The sequence below is a fragment of the Sinohyriopsis cumingii genome, chromosome 2 (genome assembly GCF_028554795.1).
Source record: "Sinohyriopsis cumingii isolate HCF-2022 chromosome 2, ASM2855479v2, whole genome shotgun sequence".
In the NCBI taxonomy this organism is placed as follows: domain Eukaryota; kingdom Metazoa; phylum Mollusca; class Bivalvia; order Unionida; family Unionidae; genus Sinohyriopsis; species Sinohyriopsis cumingii.
The window spans coordinates 136,772,750-136,791,751 of NC_142962.1; the positions used below are offsets into that span (position 1 = coordinate 136,772,750).

Consider the following 19,002-nt stretch of genomic DNA (forward strand, 5'->3'; position numbering starts at 1 on the left):
TACTACTACTACTAGTAGAGGCACCTGTAGTACTACTAAGAAGAAGAAGAAGAATACAAAAAATAATCAGAATAAATATGAAAAATATAAATAATAATGTAACATGTAGATATTTTTAAGCCTAGAAATGTAATTAAGATGTTAATACCGACATACATCTATGTTCATGTATCACATGTGTTGAAATGTTAATTATGTTTAGGGTTTAAATATGAACAAGAAACCCAAGTAGGTCTGAGATTTCTCTCTTGGCTGACATTGACATACATTCCAAATAAAATGGGAGTTTGCTTTCTGACCATGAATTGTCTTGATATTATTTAGCCATGGCAGCCATATTGGAAAACAAATTAACATCACACATGCAACTTAAAAAGGCCTTATACCAGGATGCTTTCTGCTAAATTTGGTCATTTTCTCTTAGTCAGTTTTGGAAAAAAGTCACTTTCTATTCTCAGGAACACTACCATACCTAGTGGTGGATCATCATGATTTGTACATAACTGAAGGCCTTCATGAGCAGTGTTTGAGAAGTCATTTTTTTTAATTATTATGTTTATTAAAAATGCAGGTAAATTTGATTGTATACCAGTAGTATATGTAGAACCTGAAATGCCTTTTCTCACGATGCTTTCTATCAGATATGTTTCAAATGTGTTCAGTACTTACTAAGACGTTATTTAAAGGGATATCTCTTTAATTAACAGTAGATATATTTGATGGTATCAATAGGATTTGTACAACTTTGAATGACCTTCAACCCAGAATACCTTCCATCAAATTTAGTCCAATTTAGAACAGCAGTTTTTGAGGTTTTGAGAAAAAGTCATTTACAGGTTTTCTCTTTTTAGAAGCAGTAGCCATATCTTCATATCTAATGGCAAATTAGTTTCATTTGTATAAATTAAAAAGGTCTTCATAGGTGGACGCCTTCTGTAAAATGTGGTGAAACTCTGTTTAGTGAGATTTGAGAAAAGGTCAATATACAAAATTATATTCTTGATAATAGTGACTAACTTAATGACAGATCAATATAATTTATACACAACTGAAAAGATCTTCAAACCAAAATTAACATTTTGTCTCATCTGGTCAGCGTTTTTCACCAGTCAAAAACAAGCATTATTTATGTTTTTTTTAACCTATAGTCTTGGCAGTCATAACTGATAGCAGATCAACATCATATGTACAAATAGAAAAGGTCTTCATGCCAGGAGGTTGTTAAAAATTCACAAACTTTATCAAGCTGTTTGAGAAGATAGCATTTAAAAACGTTTTCATTTTTAGCAAGCAGACCATGTTTGATAACAGAGTGACATGGAAAGGTTTCCAATAGAATGATTTTAACAAAGTGGAAAGGATTTCCATCAAGAGTGCCTTCTGGCAAATTCTGTCCAATATAATCATTTGAACAAAAATGGAAATGTTTATCATGCCTGGATGATTTATGTCAAATTTGGTCACTTTCTGAAAAGTGGTTATTGAGAAAAATATTTTTGGAAATTTGTCTTCTAGTCTTCTAGTAATGAAAGCTAGGTGCTAAGTTAGCATCATTCATCAACATTTCAAAGGCCTTTATGCCAGAATGCCTGCTGTCAAATGTGGTTAACCCTGTCAAAATGTGTTTGAAAGGTAGCTGTTTAAAGTTTCTTTTTCTAATTTTAGTGTGAGCTGCTGCTATATTGCAAGCCAGATGGCAATCATGTGTACACCTTTGAAAGGCCATCATGCCAGGATGCTTCCTGCCAAGTACAACTTTGAAAGGCCTTCATGCCAGGATGCTCCCTGCCAGGTTTTGGTTGCAATTGGAACAGCAATGTTTGAGAAGAATTTGAAAATGGCAATGACAACAGACAACACAAACAGGATGCAGGCCCATACCATAATCTCACTTGGCCTTATACTCTGGTAATCTTTAAACTTATCCTTAGTGATTCAATCTAAGTTAAAATTGCAACATATGCCCACATACTAAATCTAAAAGAAAATTAAGTGACCAATAAAAAGTAAAGTTAGATAAAAGTTATAAATGTGTAAAATTCACTTACATCGACTGTATCACTGTCAGTAGCAAACAGCATCAAAATAGTTGAGTTCACATTCCTAGTTTCATCCACACTTACACTGTATATACTAGGGCTGAATGCAGGACGAGTGTTTCTGTATACATTAACTGTCAATGTAAAAGTCTGTGTGCCCGTCAAAGAAGGAGTTCCAAGATCATATGCTTGGAATGTCAGCTGTAAGAAAAAACAATTTGTTTAGCTATAGTACTGTCTCAAATTATGTGGGAAAAATTTACAAAATACCAAGAGTGCCATCCCCTTAATAGCCGTTCATTTAGATTTCATTATGAAAATGTAGCCTGCATTTAGACCTGTAGACCTGCTTTTAGGAAGGACATTTGACATTTTTGTTATTGCTATTCCAGCAACAGTCAAATGAAATCCTGATAAATATAGAAATACATTATTGTATTTTAAATGTGTATTGTATGCTGTTGAGTACACACACATTTTGTCATCTCCATTAATGATGAAGGACCAAATGGAAACAAGGGACTTTTATTAACTTAGAAATGCTGTTTACTCAAGACTTTTTTAAGACAATTCTTATAGTTTCTCTTTCTATTGTAGAAGTCCTCCCCACCTGCTTTTTATTTTACAAAGTAATCCATAATCCTGTGTAAGGTTGACTTAAATAACATTTATAATTACTTGTAATCTCACAAAAGAACAAGAACAAATAGTGAATCACTTGTAAACTCTCCAAAATCCCAAGTGTTCAGTCTGATGAAAAGATAAATATTTATATTTCTTGATAATAACCTCCATGATTAAAAATCTCGACTTGAAAGAACTGAACATACTGTCCAAAGAATCTAGATTGGACACAGGCTCATGGCATATGGCTTGAAACAAATCATTGGCCCAACTAAAACACCACTAGCTTGACAAGGGTTATACTTTTTATTATAGGTTAGTTTAAGCCAGTGTTGAAACTGCAATATTTTTTATTGTAGGTGTGTTAAAATTCACAATCACATAACTTAACTTAATTTGTCCATTATGTGTCTGGATACTGTTCGATATATTAACTAGTGATGCAGTAACAAGTCAGAGTAAGAAAGGACAGCTCATTATCATTTATTCAGGACAAGTAAGCTCTAATTATAAGTAATCAATGAAATATCATGAACATAAATAGTACTGTTCACCAGTCATCAGTCACATGGTTGCTATGTACACAAAGTTTATAGCATGTAACAAAATTAGGAAGACAATCTTAATATAGTGCAATGACCAACAAATGGAGTCCCATCATAGAGATGAATACAATATAATTTAGAGATGCATGTTATGAACTTCAAAATAAAATGCTGCATATGGTCAGTTGCTTTTAAACAAATCAGATAACACGTTCTTTGACATGCCCAATGGGCATCTCACATAGATTCAGGCAGGTCCCAGGGTATCTATCTGATTTCTTTTGCCATGGATAGGAAAGCAGCATGTTTGATTCCCCAATTGAAGTGCTTGCAGTGTTACTTGGAATTTGTCATTACTAATCAGGACAAGCTCACTATTCATTTTGCCAAGTAAGATACTGCCAAAGCAAGCCAATACAAGGTGTTCCATCAAGATGCTGCTTGACAAATATGTCTTAATTTTACTGTTTTTTTATGTATGGAGTATTCATGTTTTCGTTATTGTTTTGATAAAACATTTTCAACTGTATTGTATATTTAATTTGTATTATTTTTTTAGTTTTTTTCTCCATCATTGTGTGTTTAGTTGTATTTTAAACTTAACCTTGTCCAAAATCAAGTTCACTGTGTTCCTCACTAGAGACAGTGTCTGATGATGTTTTTGTAAACAAATAATACACAGTTAATATTATTATAAAAGGGGTGGGTTAAATATTAGGATCTTCATCTTGGTCTGAGTTAAGGACATTATGTTTACCATGTTATTTATTAGCATTTACAGAAAATACTAACTGTGACCTGGTCATGTGAGAGTTTTATAATTGTTTATATAGAAATCACTCATTCATACTGTATGATCTTCAAGCAGAATCATTTGTACTGTTGTGTTAAATATTTTATTTGAGTTGAACTATTTATTCAAATTATTTATATGATGGAAATATATACAGTAAAACCTGTCTTGAGAGACCACTGCTATGAGAGACTGCCTGTCTTGAGAGATCAGGTTCTCCATGTACAGATTTAGAGATTATATAGTGTTATAACCTGTTATAAGAGACCACCTGTCATGAGAGACCATTATGTTTTGGCAGAAGGGGTGGTCTTTCAAGACAGGTTCCACTGTAGTGTTAATAAATAATAGTTTTGGACATTGACATTAACTTGAAATTATAGAGGATTCAAACAATGACATCTTGGATTATATTACTGTGATTCATCAAAAGACTGTTGGCACATCATTATACTTCAGGTCATTGGTACATTTATACATTCAAGACTGCATATATATCAACACCTTCAGATTTGGCTCTTACTTCAAATAGCACTGGAAATTAATAACAACTTTGTTCATTTGAACTGGTGATATAACTTTTTGGACTCCGTGGGATTTATTACTGTAAGTTCTTTTTAACTTTTCTCTTTGTATTCTAGGAAATAAATTAATTCATGAAGTTTACAAAATGTAATGGTTTTCACTCTTTTCTGTTGATTATTTTAAGTTCATAGAGTCATAATACAATATTGGATAAAACATTTATTTTGTGTTGATTTTTCAATGATTGTTTAATACTGCTTCAAAATCACATTCCTCCACCTGGTCTTTTTTGTTTTGGAAAGCTCCCATCATTCCCTTCTCCCAGCATCTCGCTGACTCAATGAACTCTGGTGTCTCACTGTCCAATGCATTCTTACCAAGATACTTCACCTCCTTTAAGTTTACATCTTCAAAACAGTTATTGACTTTTTGCTAATCACTTCTGATTTTATAAGCTCTCTTCTGTAGTCATCTTAGATGCTGCAATATCAAGAGACTATATCTTGGAAGTTTTCATTTTTTCCATAGCTGATCACAAAGCTTTTGGCTACTGAGTTTGTTGGGAAATTATTGAATAACAGACAAAAGTTTGGTTCTAGTCCTTAGTATAAATTCCTTGAAAACCAATTTTCAAATACTGTGACTGTCATCTATAAGTTTTTTCTATTATCATACAAAAATGGCATTCATGTTTGTGTTTACATGATGAAAGCATCATGGAGAATTAAATCTGCCAATAGTCGGGAAGTGGGGGTGTGCAAAGTTTGTGGTTTCCTGTCTTGTTTGTGCATGCTATTATTCTGTCTCTATTTCTTTTAGATACCTATTTGTCCTGCTCATCGAATCTCATGGCTAGATTTTGTTGGCAAGAGTTTATAACACAGCCCAGTTTTGTCACAGATATATAAGTGTTCTTCACAATATCTGCTGTCTTGGATAATTTACATTAATTTATCTGCCTTTTCAGCAGCATTATCAGTTGACCGAATTTCTCCACGTTATGTAAGAGCTTATTGCATAATGAGATTGCAAGTGATATAGCCAAGCGGTGCTTGCTTGAAATCCTGAATTTTGCTCCTTTAAGACTTTATCAAACTTCTTTGCCTATGCATTGAGTACTGCACCTGAAATGGACAACCCATGCAACCTTTCCCAAACAGAGCACTATCTAGGTCTGTTTTGCTTGCTAATCTAGTTTTCATGTATTTAAGTCCAGTATCTGCATCTAAACCAGTTAGAATAGTATTAATTATTCTGTCATCTTTTGCCAGATTTAAATCTCTTTAAAACGTCCATTTTATCTTTCATAAAATAAGCTTTCCTTTCCTTAACTGTCTCCAATGAGATATTAAATGTATAAATCCACTTGTAAATACAGATAATACTTAATTTGCTTTTAAATCTACGTGATCTGGCTCAGCATGTCCTGTCCACTACAAAATATTCTATTTAACCTCATAAAGTCATTACTCAATGTCAACAATATATAATTCTCAGACTACTCCAGTGGTCTAGTGGTTAGAGCATCCACCTCGGATGCAGCGGGTTGCGTGTTTGAACTAAGCCGAGTCATACCAAAGACTTATAAAAATGGTACAAACAGCTGCCTCGCTATGTGTTCAGCATTAAGATGTTAGTGTTAAGTCGGTATGGTGTCAGGATAATGTAGCTGGAAGGAACATCATGCAATATGTCTGCAGCATGATGCTCCAGTGCTAGCCATCACTATAAACTGCCACATTGCATACATCACAGCGATATGACTGAAAAATTGTTAAACTACATGAAAAATCCAAACCACACACACACACAGAATTTGATATCAAATGAAAGTGACACTGAATTGTTTTAACAGACTTTATTTGAACCAACATTATGCAAAATTAGCACCTATCAGTGACTGTTGCTGGGCTCCATGGCCGTAGATTACAGAGAGCGGTGGCAAGTTCAAAAGACATGCCACTGCTAATCCTTTTTGTGATCTGTTGCCATCCAGGTGTCAGTAAACAATGATCTACTATAAGCTTGTCTTCTGTATAATTGATGAGCTGTGTTTACAGATCTGCTGTAGTGGCTTTAGTTCAAAAAGAGATAGTCGACAGTCCTGTGTATTTATCCAAATATAATATTTTACACAGACAAATGGCACTTATGTTTTATTAAAGGTGTGGGTAATTTCAGGTGTGCAATAGCCCATAAGGAATACATAGAAGATATTTGCTTGAAACAAGTGATTAAAGGATATATTTCACCTAATGGGTGAAAACTATGTTCATGAGTGGTGATCTACTAATGAATTCAAACTTCAGTTGTGTTTTTGTTGAGTGTTGTGGGGGCTTTGAACAAAGTTGATAAGAGGCTTTTCATGACAAATGGACAGACACAGGCAAATCAAGTGCAATAGGAACATACAAATTGTTTAGTTCTGGTTTAGTTTTCCCAAAATAATAGACCTAGATCTTACCACCTATCATTATCGAGAAAGAACTAGATCAATATAAACAAATACAGTTTATGCGTTACAAACAAAAAAAAAACAAGACAACTTTGTAACTATTTCAGACCTTTTTAAATTCAAAATAGAGATGCAATAAAACAAAACATATAGTACAAATGAAACACTTACCCTGTAAAGAGTTGTATTATGATCACGCGTGAGGTCCTTCTTGATGATTACATCTCCAGTAGTGGCATTAACCTCATAATAGTTCTGACCTTGAATGGGTGTTGAACTTGTTAACCTATAATTTGTTATATTGTCAGGACTTGTGGAATCACTGTCTGTGACTGAAGGTAAGGTGTAAATGACAGAGTCCACATTCTGGGTTTCTGGAATGAGCACAACACTTAACAACAACTGGTTTAATCTCCACTGGGGACGATTCAAGTTACGAAGAACCTTGACGTACACCAAGGCTGTAGCTTTGCGCTGGAAGGCACCATTGTCTGCAGCCTCAATTCGAATCTACCAGAAAGGAAAGTGGGTTTTTTGTAACTATAAATGTTAAAGCATAATAAAAAGTCTTCTCATTTTGACTTCATCTTCATGTTTTTCCATATTATATTTTATTTTACATTTTAAAGGTGGAAACACTGCCTATGGGATGTATTTTCTATTAATAACAAATGTTTTTCTATAATAAAGATTTGCCTTGTCCTTAAAGAGTAAATAATGTTTTTCATTTCAAAAATTCAATTTTACAGAAATCCATGAACCACTAAGATGATTTGCACAAACATACAAATAAGCACAGCTTACCCTGAATGTATCTGTTGAATCAGTTGATAGATTTCCACTGGTGATGATCTGTCCAGCCAAGCTCCCAGAACTGACGACTGTAAAGAAGTTTGGTGCTGTATCATCCCCGATGAGTTTGTATGTAATCTGGTTAAAGTTGCTCTGAAAATGATGTGATCTTTACAGTTCCAAATATGTAATATAATGAATGGCATAAAAGACAATTATCTGATCTCATCATAGTAATGGTTTTGACATAAAGAAATTAAAAAAATGATAGTAATAATTAAGGCTCCATAACAAGCAATTTGTATTATTTTTCTTACTCTTGTTTAAACTTTATCACAAGCCTTGAAAATTTTATGCTGGAAATAAATACCAACTCACAATTAAATACACAGATGCAAATATATAAAATTCAAAGTTTTAAACTAAGTAATTACATCTCCTTAATGTAGCCATTATTCCCATATTATACATTCACATAACATACCTTAGCCTGAAAAACAGAATGCAGCTTGTGATGTTCGCAGACACAGCAATTTCTATTACAGAAAACTCTTTCAAACACTGTAATTTTAGGCTGAACTATATAATGATATTTTATCTCATTCTAACAAACTCTGCATTTAATAGATATTTTTACGGACATGATTCTCATGGTGAACACAGTACATCAGCTTTGTAAATGAGCAATCAAAACGTACATTGGTATCATTGTCTGTTGCTGAAACTTGAACCACACTGGTACCAAGTGGCACACCCTCTCTCAACTGTACATAGTAGCTTGTGTTGATATACACAGGAGGTTGCTCATTCCTGAGTACATTCACAAATAGAGTGGCTGTTCCAGTGGTTCTGGGTGGTACACCTTTATCTGTCAGGCTCACTGTAACCTAAAACATTCATGAAACTATATTCATTAAATCTCATCTATATCATATTGAGTGAATTACAGTTATACATTCTCCAGAACCATGACTGTGATAAAACAACCAGAAACTGTGACTATTTCTTTCAACAGAAAAAATGTTAAGACGGTCTTAAGACATTAGGTTAGTAACCTTTTAGAGTAGTACGCATTAAAATCTATTTTGGAATGGAGTATATGAAGTTTGGAACTATTTAATCACATATTGAAATAAGGATCACAATGCATCTAAATGTTATCCCTCTCTTGCTTTCTCTTGGGGATGCAGTGGTTTTCTGGCCAGACTGACTTGACATGGGTCACAGGTTTGAATCCTACACAGATCAGGCTTGGTTGGATGCTATGGTATGTCAATGGAGAAGGGATGTTATGCCCACTGTCACAACACCATTAAGTATAGCCAGTGTTGATGTGCCATCAAATGCCTATGAAATACATACTCTCTCCACACCAATACTTACTGTGAACTGACTGATAGTTCTGTTCTGCACTGGCAACCTTATGAGACTTATGACGCCACTACTGCTGTCAATTTTAAAGTAGTTCTGAGCAAGATCATTTCCAGTCAGATGATATTCCACTTCATTGTCAGGAGGCTTAAATACAAAAAAAATTCCTGTTCACAATAGAAAGTTAAATTCTTAAAATTTTAGTAGACAAGCATGTACAAGTTTTCTATAAAAGATATTAAATATATGAATAATAAAAATATTGTTCTGAAATGTACACTGCTTTTCTCAGCTTGGAAATATTAACTAACCAATTAAATACTTAAATAAATTGGATGCAGAACTGAAAGCATTATGCATTTAAAAATTGAGCAGAAGAACATGAAGTGTTACCACGTAGAAAAGTCACGTTCTTGTTTGCTTGCAACGTGTCAGGAATATTCAGTCCTTCAATTCACTTTCACCTCAATACTTTTCAGATTAAAACACTGAGGAAAATTGAAAAGAAAACCTATCCATAGAGTTTTTAAAAAACTTTTTCAGCTCTATAAAATGATTTATACTTGGCTGTAATTTAGGCTTTGTAAATACTTTTGCTGCACTAATATAATCAATTTTGCAATGACTAATGTGGAAGTAATTTTATCAAGTATTCCTTAAGTTGGAAAGGTACCCTCAATTTTCTTGAGTCTGTCTTTCATTTGGTTGAAAGCAATATATGTATTGAACATGGAGTTTAATCTAAAGACCTTTAACATTAACATAAATCTAGTATGTGGACAGATTGACAAACACAGCCATGAAAATTATTACTATGTCGAGCAGTGCTTCTGGCAGGGAAGAAAGCAAATAAACATATTCCAACTCCTAGCATGCTTATGAAGAATCTAGGCAGCCTATCTTGGATAATCCATTCAAGAAGTCTACAAGTCTGTACCTACCTGCACAACAATTAGGCCTTTGATGGTTGGCCACAATGATATAAAATCACTAACTGAATGGATTGCAATAGGAACCAATTTTTCCTAGTAAAATATGTTTCTTTGAGAATACTTACCCATTTATAATACCTTAGGAGAACTACTACTACCCTGCAAATCCAGTCCTCTCAGATACTTCTTTTATCTAAAGGGAGCTAAAGTTGTCTTCCAACTTATGTGGCAGTCAGATAGAATGATCTTCTCCTGTTATGTATAAGACATGGTGACAAAGTATAAGAATATACCACGTTACTACTGGAGCAAAAGGCATGCTCCCTATGGATGTAACTGTGAGAAGGCTAGGAGGGTGTACATGTATTACAATTGGGCAAGTATTCTCAATGAAACATATTTTACTAGGAAAAATTGGTTTCTTCAAAAACATTAATAACGTCATAATACCTTAGGAGAATAGGTAAGAGGTGATGGTTGGTACATCCCCTTACCCTGGAGACATCATCTATCAGAGTGCGGTAACCCAAATGGAGGAGGCTCCATCTGTCAGAGTGCGGTTTCACCACATGATTCTAGACTGGGTCTTGTAAGGGGCCTTCAGTGGACTATGTGTCCAGGTGAAACAGGTTTCATTACCAAAGTTGGGAGACAGTTCTTGGCGATGAAAGAGAATGCTGTCATAAGTAAGACTGAACTGACCCATCTTTTTGGAACTTGCATGTAATTTAGGTCAGCTGATAGTGCATGTATTTCACAAATTCTGCCTGCCATCACTATTGCTATGAGGAAGCAGAACTTGTTGGAAAAGGAGTGCCAAAGATGAACTTGAAATCGGTTCAAAAGGTGTCTTGTCCAGCCAGTTTAATACCCGAGATAAGTTCCACATTGGGCATAGGGTTAACATTTTTGGCCATATATGCACAGGGTTGATGAGAAGGTCTGACAAGTCCTGGGCTTGTCCGATATCATCTCTCCCATAATGATCAAAAGTGTCCGTGATCATGGAGCGGTAACCTTTGATCATAGTTGGTGCTAACGTTTTCTCTTTGAAAAGCATAATGAAAAATTAGCCAACTTTGGTATAGATGCCTGGAGAGGTTGGATAAGTTCCTTTGTGTACCACTGTGTGAAAATCTGCCATTTGCCTTCATTTGTGATCAGAGCATAGGGCTAATGCTAATGCCTCCTTGTTGCTGGAAATAAATCACCATGATTGTAGGATTGGTTTTTCCTTGTTGTTTGAGATAAGTCACCATTGCAGAGTTGTTGGATAGAAAGAGGACTCCCTTGCCAACTAAATATTCCTTCAACCAGTGAAAGGCCTTCACAATAACCGTTCTCAACAGAATTATTGATATGAAGATATCATTCCAGGGGAGAGCATGCACAGATAGTCGTACCAAAATGATAGTGGTAGGCAGGCTCCCCAGCCTTTCATACTTGCATCGGTACAGACTGTAATCTAGAGCGGATGGACATGTAGATGTATACCCACCATGAGCCAAATTATGATGCTCCCAATTTCAAATCTGGTGCCTTAAATGGGTGCCGATGGTGAGAGTATGGTCCAGTGGGCAAACTTGAGGACTCCAATTGTGCAGAGTAAATATTAGCAATGCAGTAGAAGGCAAGCTAGGGCTATGAGGTTGGCTACCGCACTGTGCAAGCATTGAAGGTGAAAGGATTTTCATGCGGATAGAATTTCCTTGAAAGTAAAGTGGTACTATGGGTTGTTTCAATGCCCAAGCCTAAGGGAGACAAAATGTGTTGCATTTGTATTAAACTCCATACCTAGGTGAACAAATCATTGCGATGGTACTAGGTCAGATTTTTTCCCTGTTGATGGGAAGTCCAGATTGGTAACAAGAGTTATCATGTCTTGTTAGAGCTAAATCACTGATGTTGCTGCAAGATGTCATCCATTTAATTTGATGATGTTGCTATAGAAATGGTTTGGACATGGGCCATTACTCGATTCATCAGACAAGCAAAGATCCAGGTGCAGACGCTGAGCCACAATTGGTGTGCCCATAATTGGTGTATGATGTTGAATCGCAGGAATGTCCTGAAAGCCTTGTGAATAGAAACATGAAGGTATGTGCCTTCTTAGTCCACAGTGATGACAAAGTCTCCCTCATGGATAGGGTTAATAATGCACTGTGGTGTTTGCAGCGGGAACCAAGGGGTGTGGAAGAATTGGTAGAGGATGCTTTGGCTGATGACCAGTCGTACAGATTCATTTACTGTTGGTACCAAGATAAGGTGTGGAACAAATAACAGAACCCTCTCATTGCTATATATGCTTGGTATGTGAAAAAATTAACTTTTGACAAGTGGAACTCAATAAGATAGTTTGCAGAGGTCTGTGTCATATAAGTGGCCCTTGTTTCCTTTTGTTGATTTCCCTTACTATCCTTGTATCCACACTGTGGTTGTAGGAGGGAGAGAAATGTTTCCTTGATAACTTGTTTGCAGACTTCATCTATCATGCCATTAAACAAAAGGATAGAGGATAAAGAATGTGTCCTTAGCTTGGCCACATAGTGGTCCTTCAGATAAGTGCAGACCAGACAGAGGGCGCAGAGATGCATTCCACCACTTGGACTGTCAGCTGCAGTTATGGAATAGGCCAAAATGTGTTGAGTGGCTCTGCTCATCACTTGAGCCATTCTTGAAACTGACTCCTATGCAGGGCTGAAGTATTCAGAGTGAGAGAAGATAAGCTATGTTTCATCAGTTGGAAGATATCCAGAGAGAACGGTGATGATATTGCTCTGCGCCATGCATACACTAACTGATGAGTGTCAAACCCATACATATGGAATGTGTCAGTGTCATCCTCAAAGCTGTCATATCACTTATAATCAACTGTTGGGGGCAAAGGCAGAACCACTGACAAATTGATGATGAAGGCAGGTCAGAACATCTGTAGTGCTCCCAGAATGTGAAAGTAACTGAAGTCAGAATGTTCTTTTCCATTGTAAGATCAACAGATACTGAAGCTCTGGTGCATGTTGTTCATGGAGTCACCAGGAAGGAGAAGAACAAATCTCCAAGATATAAAATGTCCACAGTGGAGGCTCAGAAGGCTAAATCTTCCAGTGTCATAGATGATTTTACTGTAGAACAAGCACATCATCTTGGTTGTCTGCGGTGAGGTTGTAATGCTTAAGACTTACAGTCTGTCACTCACCAAACTTGTTGAATGCCCTGAATAAGAAAGAGTGACTTCAAGACATTTACTAAATAAAGAGGCTCATGGCAGAGTGTAGAAAAATTGCAAAGTGACGTTTGTTAAAGCCTTAGGAGCTATTCATAGTATCATGCCAAATGAGTGTCTTGAGGTTGTACAAGTTAGGTTGGTCCCTGCACATGTCTGCAAAAGTCAGGTTTGACATATTGGAAGCTGGGCTGTTATTGATAGAGCCCATAATATTGATGTTTGACCTTTCATCATCCCTTGTATATGGCCTAGACCTGTCACAACATATGTATGCCACACATGTGAGGAGGATATAGTTACAATCATCAGTTGACCAGGGTTATTGTATATTTGATTCATGTAGCCTGTTCGTATGTCTGTGCAGTGAGAGGGAACTTGGCAGTTTGTTTAGCTCTATCCCTCGCTGTACCATAAGAGGAATCAAGTCAGACTTGGAGGAGGCAAGGTAGAGGGAGTTCCAAAACTGCTGAGTCCTATGGTGGTGACTTTGGTGCCAGAGCTGTTTCCAAGCATGTCAATATCCGGCGCTTTGTGGCTAAAGGGTATATTAATTATCTCCCTTGTTTCTATAAAGATTCACGCTGAGGAAAAGTTAGCATGCAGATTGGTGACATCCACGTTCTAAGCTCAGTATATTGTTTTCACTTTGCCCATAATTCTAATCTGTAAGACAATTAGAGCAAAATTTATCAAACTGTAGCCATGCACCTGTCTTTTGAACAGTGTCTATGCAGAGCTAAAGCATGAAAGGTTGACCCAGAAATTGATAACACTCTAATAAAGCAATGAACCATACAGGTAAATTATAATGACTACCTGCACAGGGGAGAAGTCATAACACTGTGGGCCTGAATATGGTGTTTGAATACCGTGTGGGCACAGAGCTATACCAAATGATAGTTACATGGAAAAAAGTGATAGCAGATGATCTCTATTAAAATGCTACCTCAGTAGGGAAGGTAAAGGACAGCATTCACAGGTAGAATCATTGAAGCATGGTGTTCCAAGACTAAGGATACCATGTTAAATGAAACTCATCTGTTATGTACCAGAGTTGTACATGTATAAAGAGTTTCTGAAGAGCATAAAGACATATTACACATACATAAATAATGTAGTTCGAACCTATCTTGTGAAATCACATAGGCTTCCCATGCGAGCAACTTATAAGTGCTTGTTAAACATGATGAAATGTTTATGCAGATGAACATGACTCAACTGTAGCCTATAGAAATATGCATGCACAGGATGCAATGAATAAAACATAGAAAGCCAACCTATACTATTCCAACCAGGTACGAAGAAATCCAGAAGTGTATATAAGTGTCTACATTACACACAAACAACCTTCACAAAACCGAAAGAACTGAGGCATTATTATAGAGATGTACACAGTATATATATGAGGCAATACTTGTAGGGAAAAAGCCCATAGACTGCCTATACAAGTTAAAACACTGAAGTTGCCTGGATGCTACAAATGAAAAGAAACTCTCTGATATGCACCTGTTTGTAATGGAATTATACATATATAGGAGTTATATAAGTGCTAGAGACTTGCGGGTATGAAATAATTATGGCCCAAACTGAACGTGATGTCACTTAGGCTCCTTGTACAAGAATCTAAATGCTTGACGATGACAAAATGTTAGCTACTTGTAAAGGCAGAGCACTGTCATGATAAAAAATGTTGGAAATATAGATGGAGTATACCTTCCTTAGAAGTAAAAAAGTCCTCAAACTTGTAGTGGAATATCTTCAGTGTAGATTCTGGCTTTTGTGAGGTCTCTCATGACAAGAGCATGCTTCTTGGTACAAGTGGAAGTAAAAATAACTGAGGGGATATTATGCATTGCCACCAAGTCTTATAACTATGGTGAAATCACTTTGCCTGACTGCCACATAGACTGGCAGACAACTTTTAGTTCCCTTTAGCTAAAAGTAGTATTTGGGAGGGCTGGATTAGCGAGGTAGTAAGTTTTCCTAAGGTATTATGGTTAGGTAATGTATTTGAAGAAGAAATAGACAATGTGAAGGGCAGTGAGTAATAAATCAAAATAACTTGACAACTGCATAAAGGTTTTCATATTTATTATCATTATTCAACTTAGAAAGCACACTTTGCTTCCATCTGAATATTTATAGACTTTATTGGTTTTGATAAAAAATGCAACAGTTGCCCTGCCCAACACTATGTCTGTATTTTTCTGGCATCTGAGTTATCATCCAAATTGCTTAGTGTGAAACCATACTGGGTTGTATAAGAAAAAGCTAATGATGATTCAAAAGGTTAAATGGAGTCCATCATTCAAATTCCAAAATCTTGAATTCCTTCAACCTTTTTTCTACAACAAAGATCCTAAAGATGCTTTCCTTACTAATTATCTTCATCTTTCTTTTCTCTTCATATTTGTCACATTTTGTCCACTTAAATTCACTGATTTCTTGTTCATACATGCTTTTCTGTTAAAACCTATGTACCAGTTTATCATCCTGGTACTGATGTACTTCTCTTTCTACATGTGTCTGCATAAAAACTCCCTTTAATTTTTTTTTATCTCAAGTACTTTATATATTAAAGAATTGTCAGTTTAATATAGAATGCCAAATTCTCACTAAAAAGATTGTATTATAACGGTTGGCATCTCTATAAAAACACAAATCCATTTTTTTTTTCTCAAATCAAATTTTAAGTTTTCATGACAGAATAACTCTTTTAGAGGCCAATTACAGGACCAAAGCTGAAAATATTTGTTAATTACCATATTATAACAAGTACAATAAGCAACATACAAACTCACCAAAATATCCACATCAGAGGCTGCCAAGGTGTATACTACTTGTCCAAGTGGATCATTCTCAGTGATTGAGATCGTGGTCTGGAGATTTGCTGGAAGGTTTAACCATTGTGGATCGTGAAGGTTACGATTCACATTCACTGTCACAGTTGCTGTTGCTGTTTTACTTACGATACCAGCATTATCTTTAGCAGTGATTGTAAGCTGAAATGAAATGGTCATCATATTATTTTGTAATACTGTGATATATTATGCAAATGTATTGCAATTGCTAAGGGCACAGAAAGAACATAATTATTATTAACCAAACCATATTAAATGAGAAAATGCATTTTTTCCTACAAAAGTAAATCTGAAAATGTTATCCATATTGAACATTCTGTAAAGAAAAATCTGAATACTACATTTTATAATGCATTAATTAACAGGATGCTACATCTAACCAGTGACTGTTCAAAATTCATGCCATATCAAAACAAAGTTTTATTCTTTGCAACCAACTAAATGACATTATGATAATATCTATCATTTTTTTCACAGATTTTCTAATTTCTAAGCATTTTTTGATTTCACACTGTATCGTGCATTTCATTTGAAAGAACTGAACTAAGCATTTTTGGATTTCACATTGTATCATGCATTTCATTTCAAAGAATTGAACAAATGAAATAAAGTGCTGTTGACAAGGATAAGGATGACATGTCCAGAAAGTAAGAAAGGGGGCTTTTGATGTGAGGTGATTGCTGAACAGAGATTGTTATTGAAAACATTCACTTTATAGGACCATGCAAATGTCACGATGACACTTGTTAATAATGGTGTTATGTATATCCATATTGTGTACTTCAATTTTTGTGATTGTGGATTGTAGATGGAGTTTTTGCAAACTTCACTTCTGTCATGATTGTTAAGCTGTACACAAATGTTGAACAAAATTTTAGTTCAAGCCTTGTTTATGAGTCAGTGGAATTTTCCATTTGAATGTCATAGTTTTCCTGAACATTCTACTGCATTGCAGGTGAAGTGAAACATTTTATACAAGGGTACTTGTTAAAGAAATAACTCATTCCTATATTAAGATATGTCTGTGGAATCATTTATTATCAGAGCTTATAGCTGTGTTCAAGACATTATTCTAGAAGACTTGTTGCTTTAAATTATTCATTTGAATACTAAGTGCTCATTGACTAGATTAACACATAATGTTAGGAATGTTATGAATTGATTCTAGGACATTCTTGACTGCATCATTGGTAAATCAGGACACTAAAGACTATTGGTATATCAGATACTGAAGACACTTTTTGTACATCAAGATGTTCAAGGCTATTGGAATGCATTCAGAGATTCTATACATTGGACTTGTAATTGGACATTTAGGATTATTTGGAATTTAATTCATAAAACTGTATTTTAGGATTATTTGGAATTTAATTCATAAAACTGTCTTTTGAATTTTCACATTGTAATATTCTAGGGTGCATTTTGCTTCTTTTCTGTTACATAGTTTAAGACCTCAAGATCTCCAATGTTTTACAAGAGGAAACCTGTTAAATCACTATAGTAACATACAATACAGATCTTCAAGCATCCACAGAATAAGCATGTAATGCTCATTACTGCATACCCATTTACTGCAAATACCCATATACTGCAAATGCCCATATACTGCAAATGCCCATATACTGCAAATGCCCATATACTGCAAATACCCATTTACTGCAAATACCCATATACTGCATACCCATTTACTTCATACCCATTTGCTTCATACCCATTTACTGCATACCCATTTACTTCGTACCCATTTGGTCTTACATGGCTTATCTGGTGTTTGATATACAGATACAATATATGATTACATATCACATATTCCGTATCAGACACCGAAAATTTCCATATTGCATACCCAGCCTGGATCAACTTTTTCAATACTAATCCATTTATAAAAGATTGGGAATGATTTAATGCTAATCATTTTAAATTATTAAAAAAGTGTATAATTTTAAGAAATGCAGTCATATTGGGTGAACATGGTGACTTTTGCTGCTGATGATAATGGTAAAGTACTGTAAGAAGCCAGAATTGTCATTTTATGTCCATTTTACAGTATCTAGGCCAAGAAATTAATATTTGTTGAGGTGGACAGCAGTATTTTGGACAGAATGTTTGACAATGAGTTCTCAGAAAAAGTTAGTGTGCAAAGTGACATCAAACATGAAAGAGAGAGTAAGTACTTTGCCACTTAAATCTTATACTGAAATTAGTAAAAATCCAGACAAAGTAAGAAGGACTCATTTATTGGTGTCTCAATTCAAATTATAGTTAGCAATGTCCCAAGTTTGGAGAAAACCTCTCCATGTTTAATTCCAAAGAGATGTTCCTTAATATAAATCATCTAAAATAACACACCTAGCTAACATCCATTACAGTTACAGAGTTTCACAAATATTGTCTGCAGAATCATTTTTTAAAGAGCATGTTTAAATGAAGGGGCTTACAATTTGCCTATTAAAATTACCGAAGAATCGAATTTGTTTAGTAAATGTGAGGATAAACTGACAAACATTTGCAACATAAAGGTAGATTATCACAGAGAGCAGCAGCTGGTTTAATTGTGATGCAATTTTAGATGAATTACCTCTTCTTACAATGTTAAAATGTTTGCAACATTGGGACACAGAGTGAATTGTATGCTTACATTTTAAATTCTTGTGACATATCATGTAGAAAAAAAGAGATGAAAACAGAACATTATTGCAATATAGTTTGCAATTTTCTTGTTAAAATATATCCAAATGAATATTACAAATCAAGTTCACATGTCTGAAAAAGATCTTCAATTATTTAAAAATATATTCTTCAATTATCTCTTTAAATTCAATGCATTCATAATTTCTTG

At 35.1% G+C, this 19,002-nt stretch overlaps 1 protein-coding gene across 2 annotated transcripts in view; it reads right to left on the reverse strand.

Annotated features, from left to right (window-relative positions):
- LOC149805910 (protocadherin Fat 4-like) overlaps window positions 1-19,002 on the reverse strand; it is a 274,413-nt gene that overhangs the window by 132,266 nt on the left and 123,145 nt on the right. For both annotated transcript variants that reach the window (XM_089950674.1, XM_089950675.1), the window contains exons 27-32: window positions 16,104-16,304; window positions 9,157-9,291; window positions 8,472-8,660; window positions 7,786-7,926; window positions 7,153-7,491; window positions 2,049-2,240 (exon numbers count right to left, since the gene is read on the reverse strand). In XM_089950674.1, coding sequence (XP_089806800.1) covers window positions 2,049-2,240; window positions 7,153-7,491; window positions 7,786-7,926; window positions 8,472-8,660; window positions 9,157-9,291; window positions 16,104-16,304 — 1,197 coding nt within the window. The remainder of the gene's footprint in view (window positions 1-2,048; window positions 2,241-7,152; window positions 7,492-7,785; window positions 7,927-8,471; window positions 8,661-9,156; window positions 9,292-16,103; window positions 16,305-19,002) is intronic.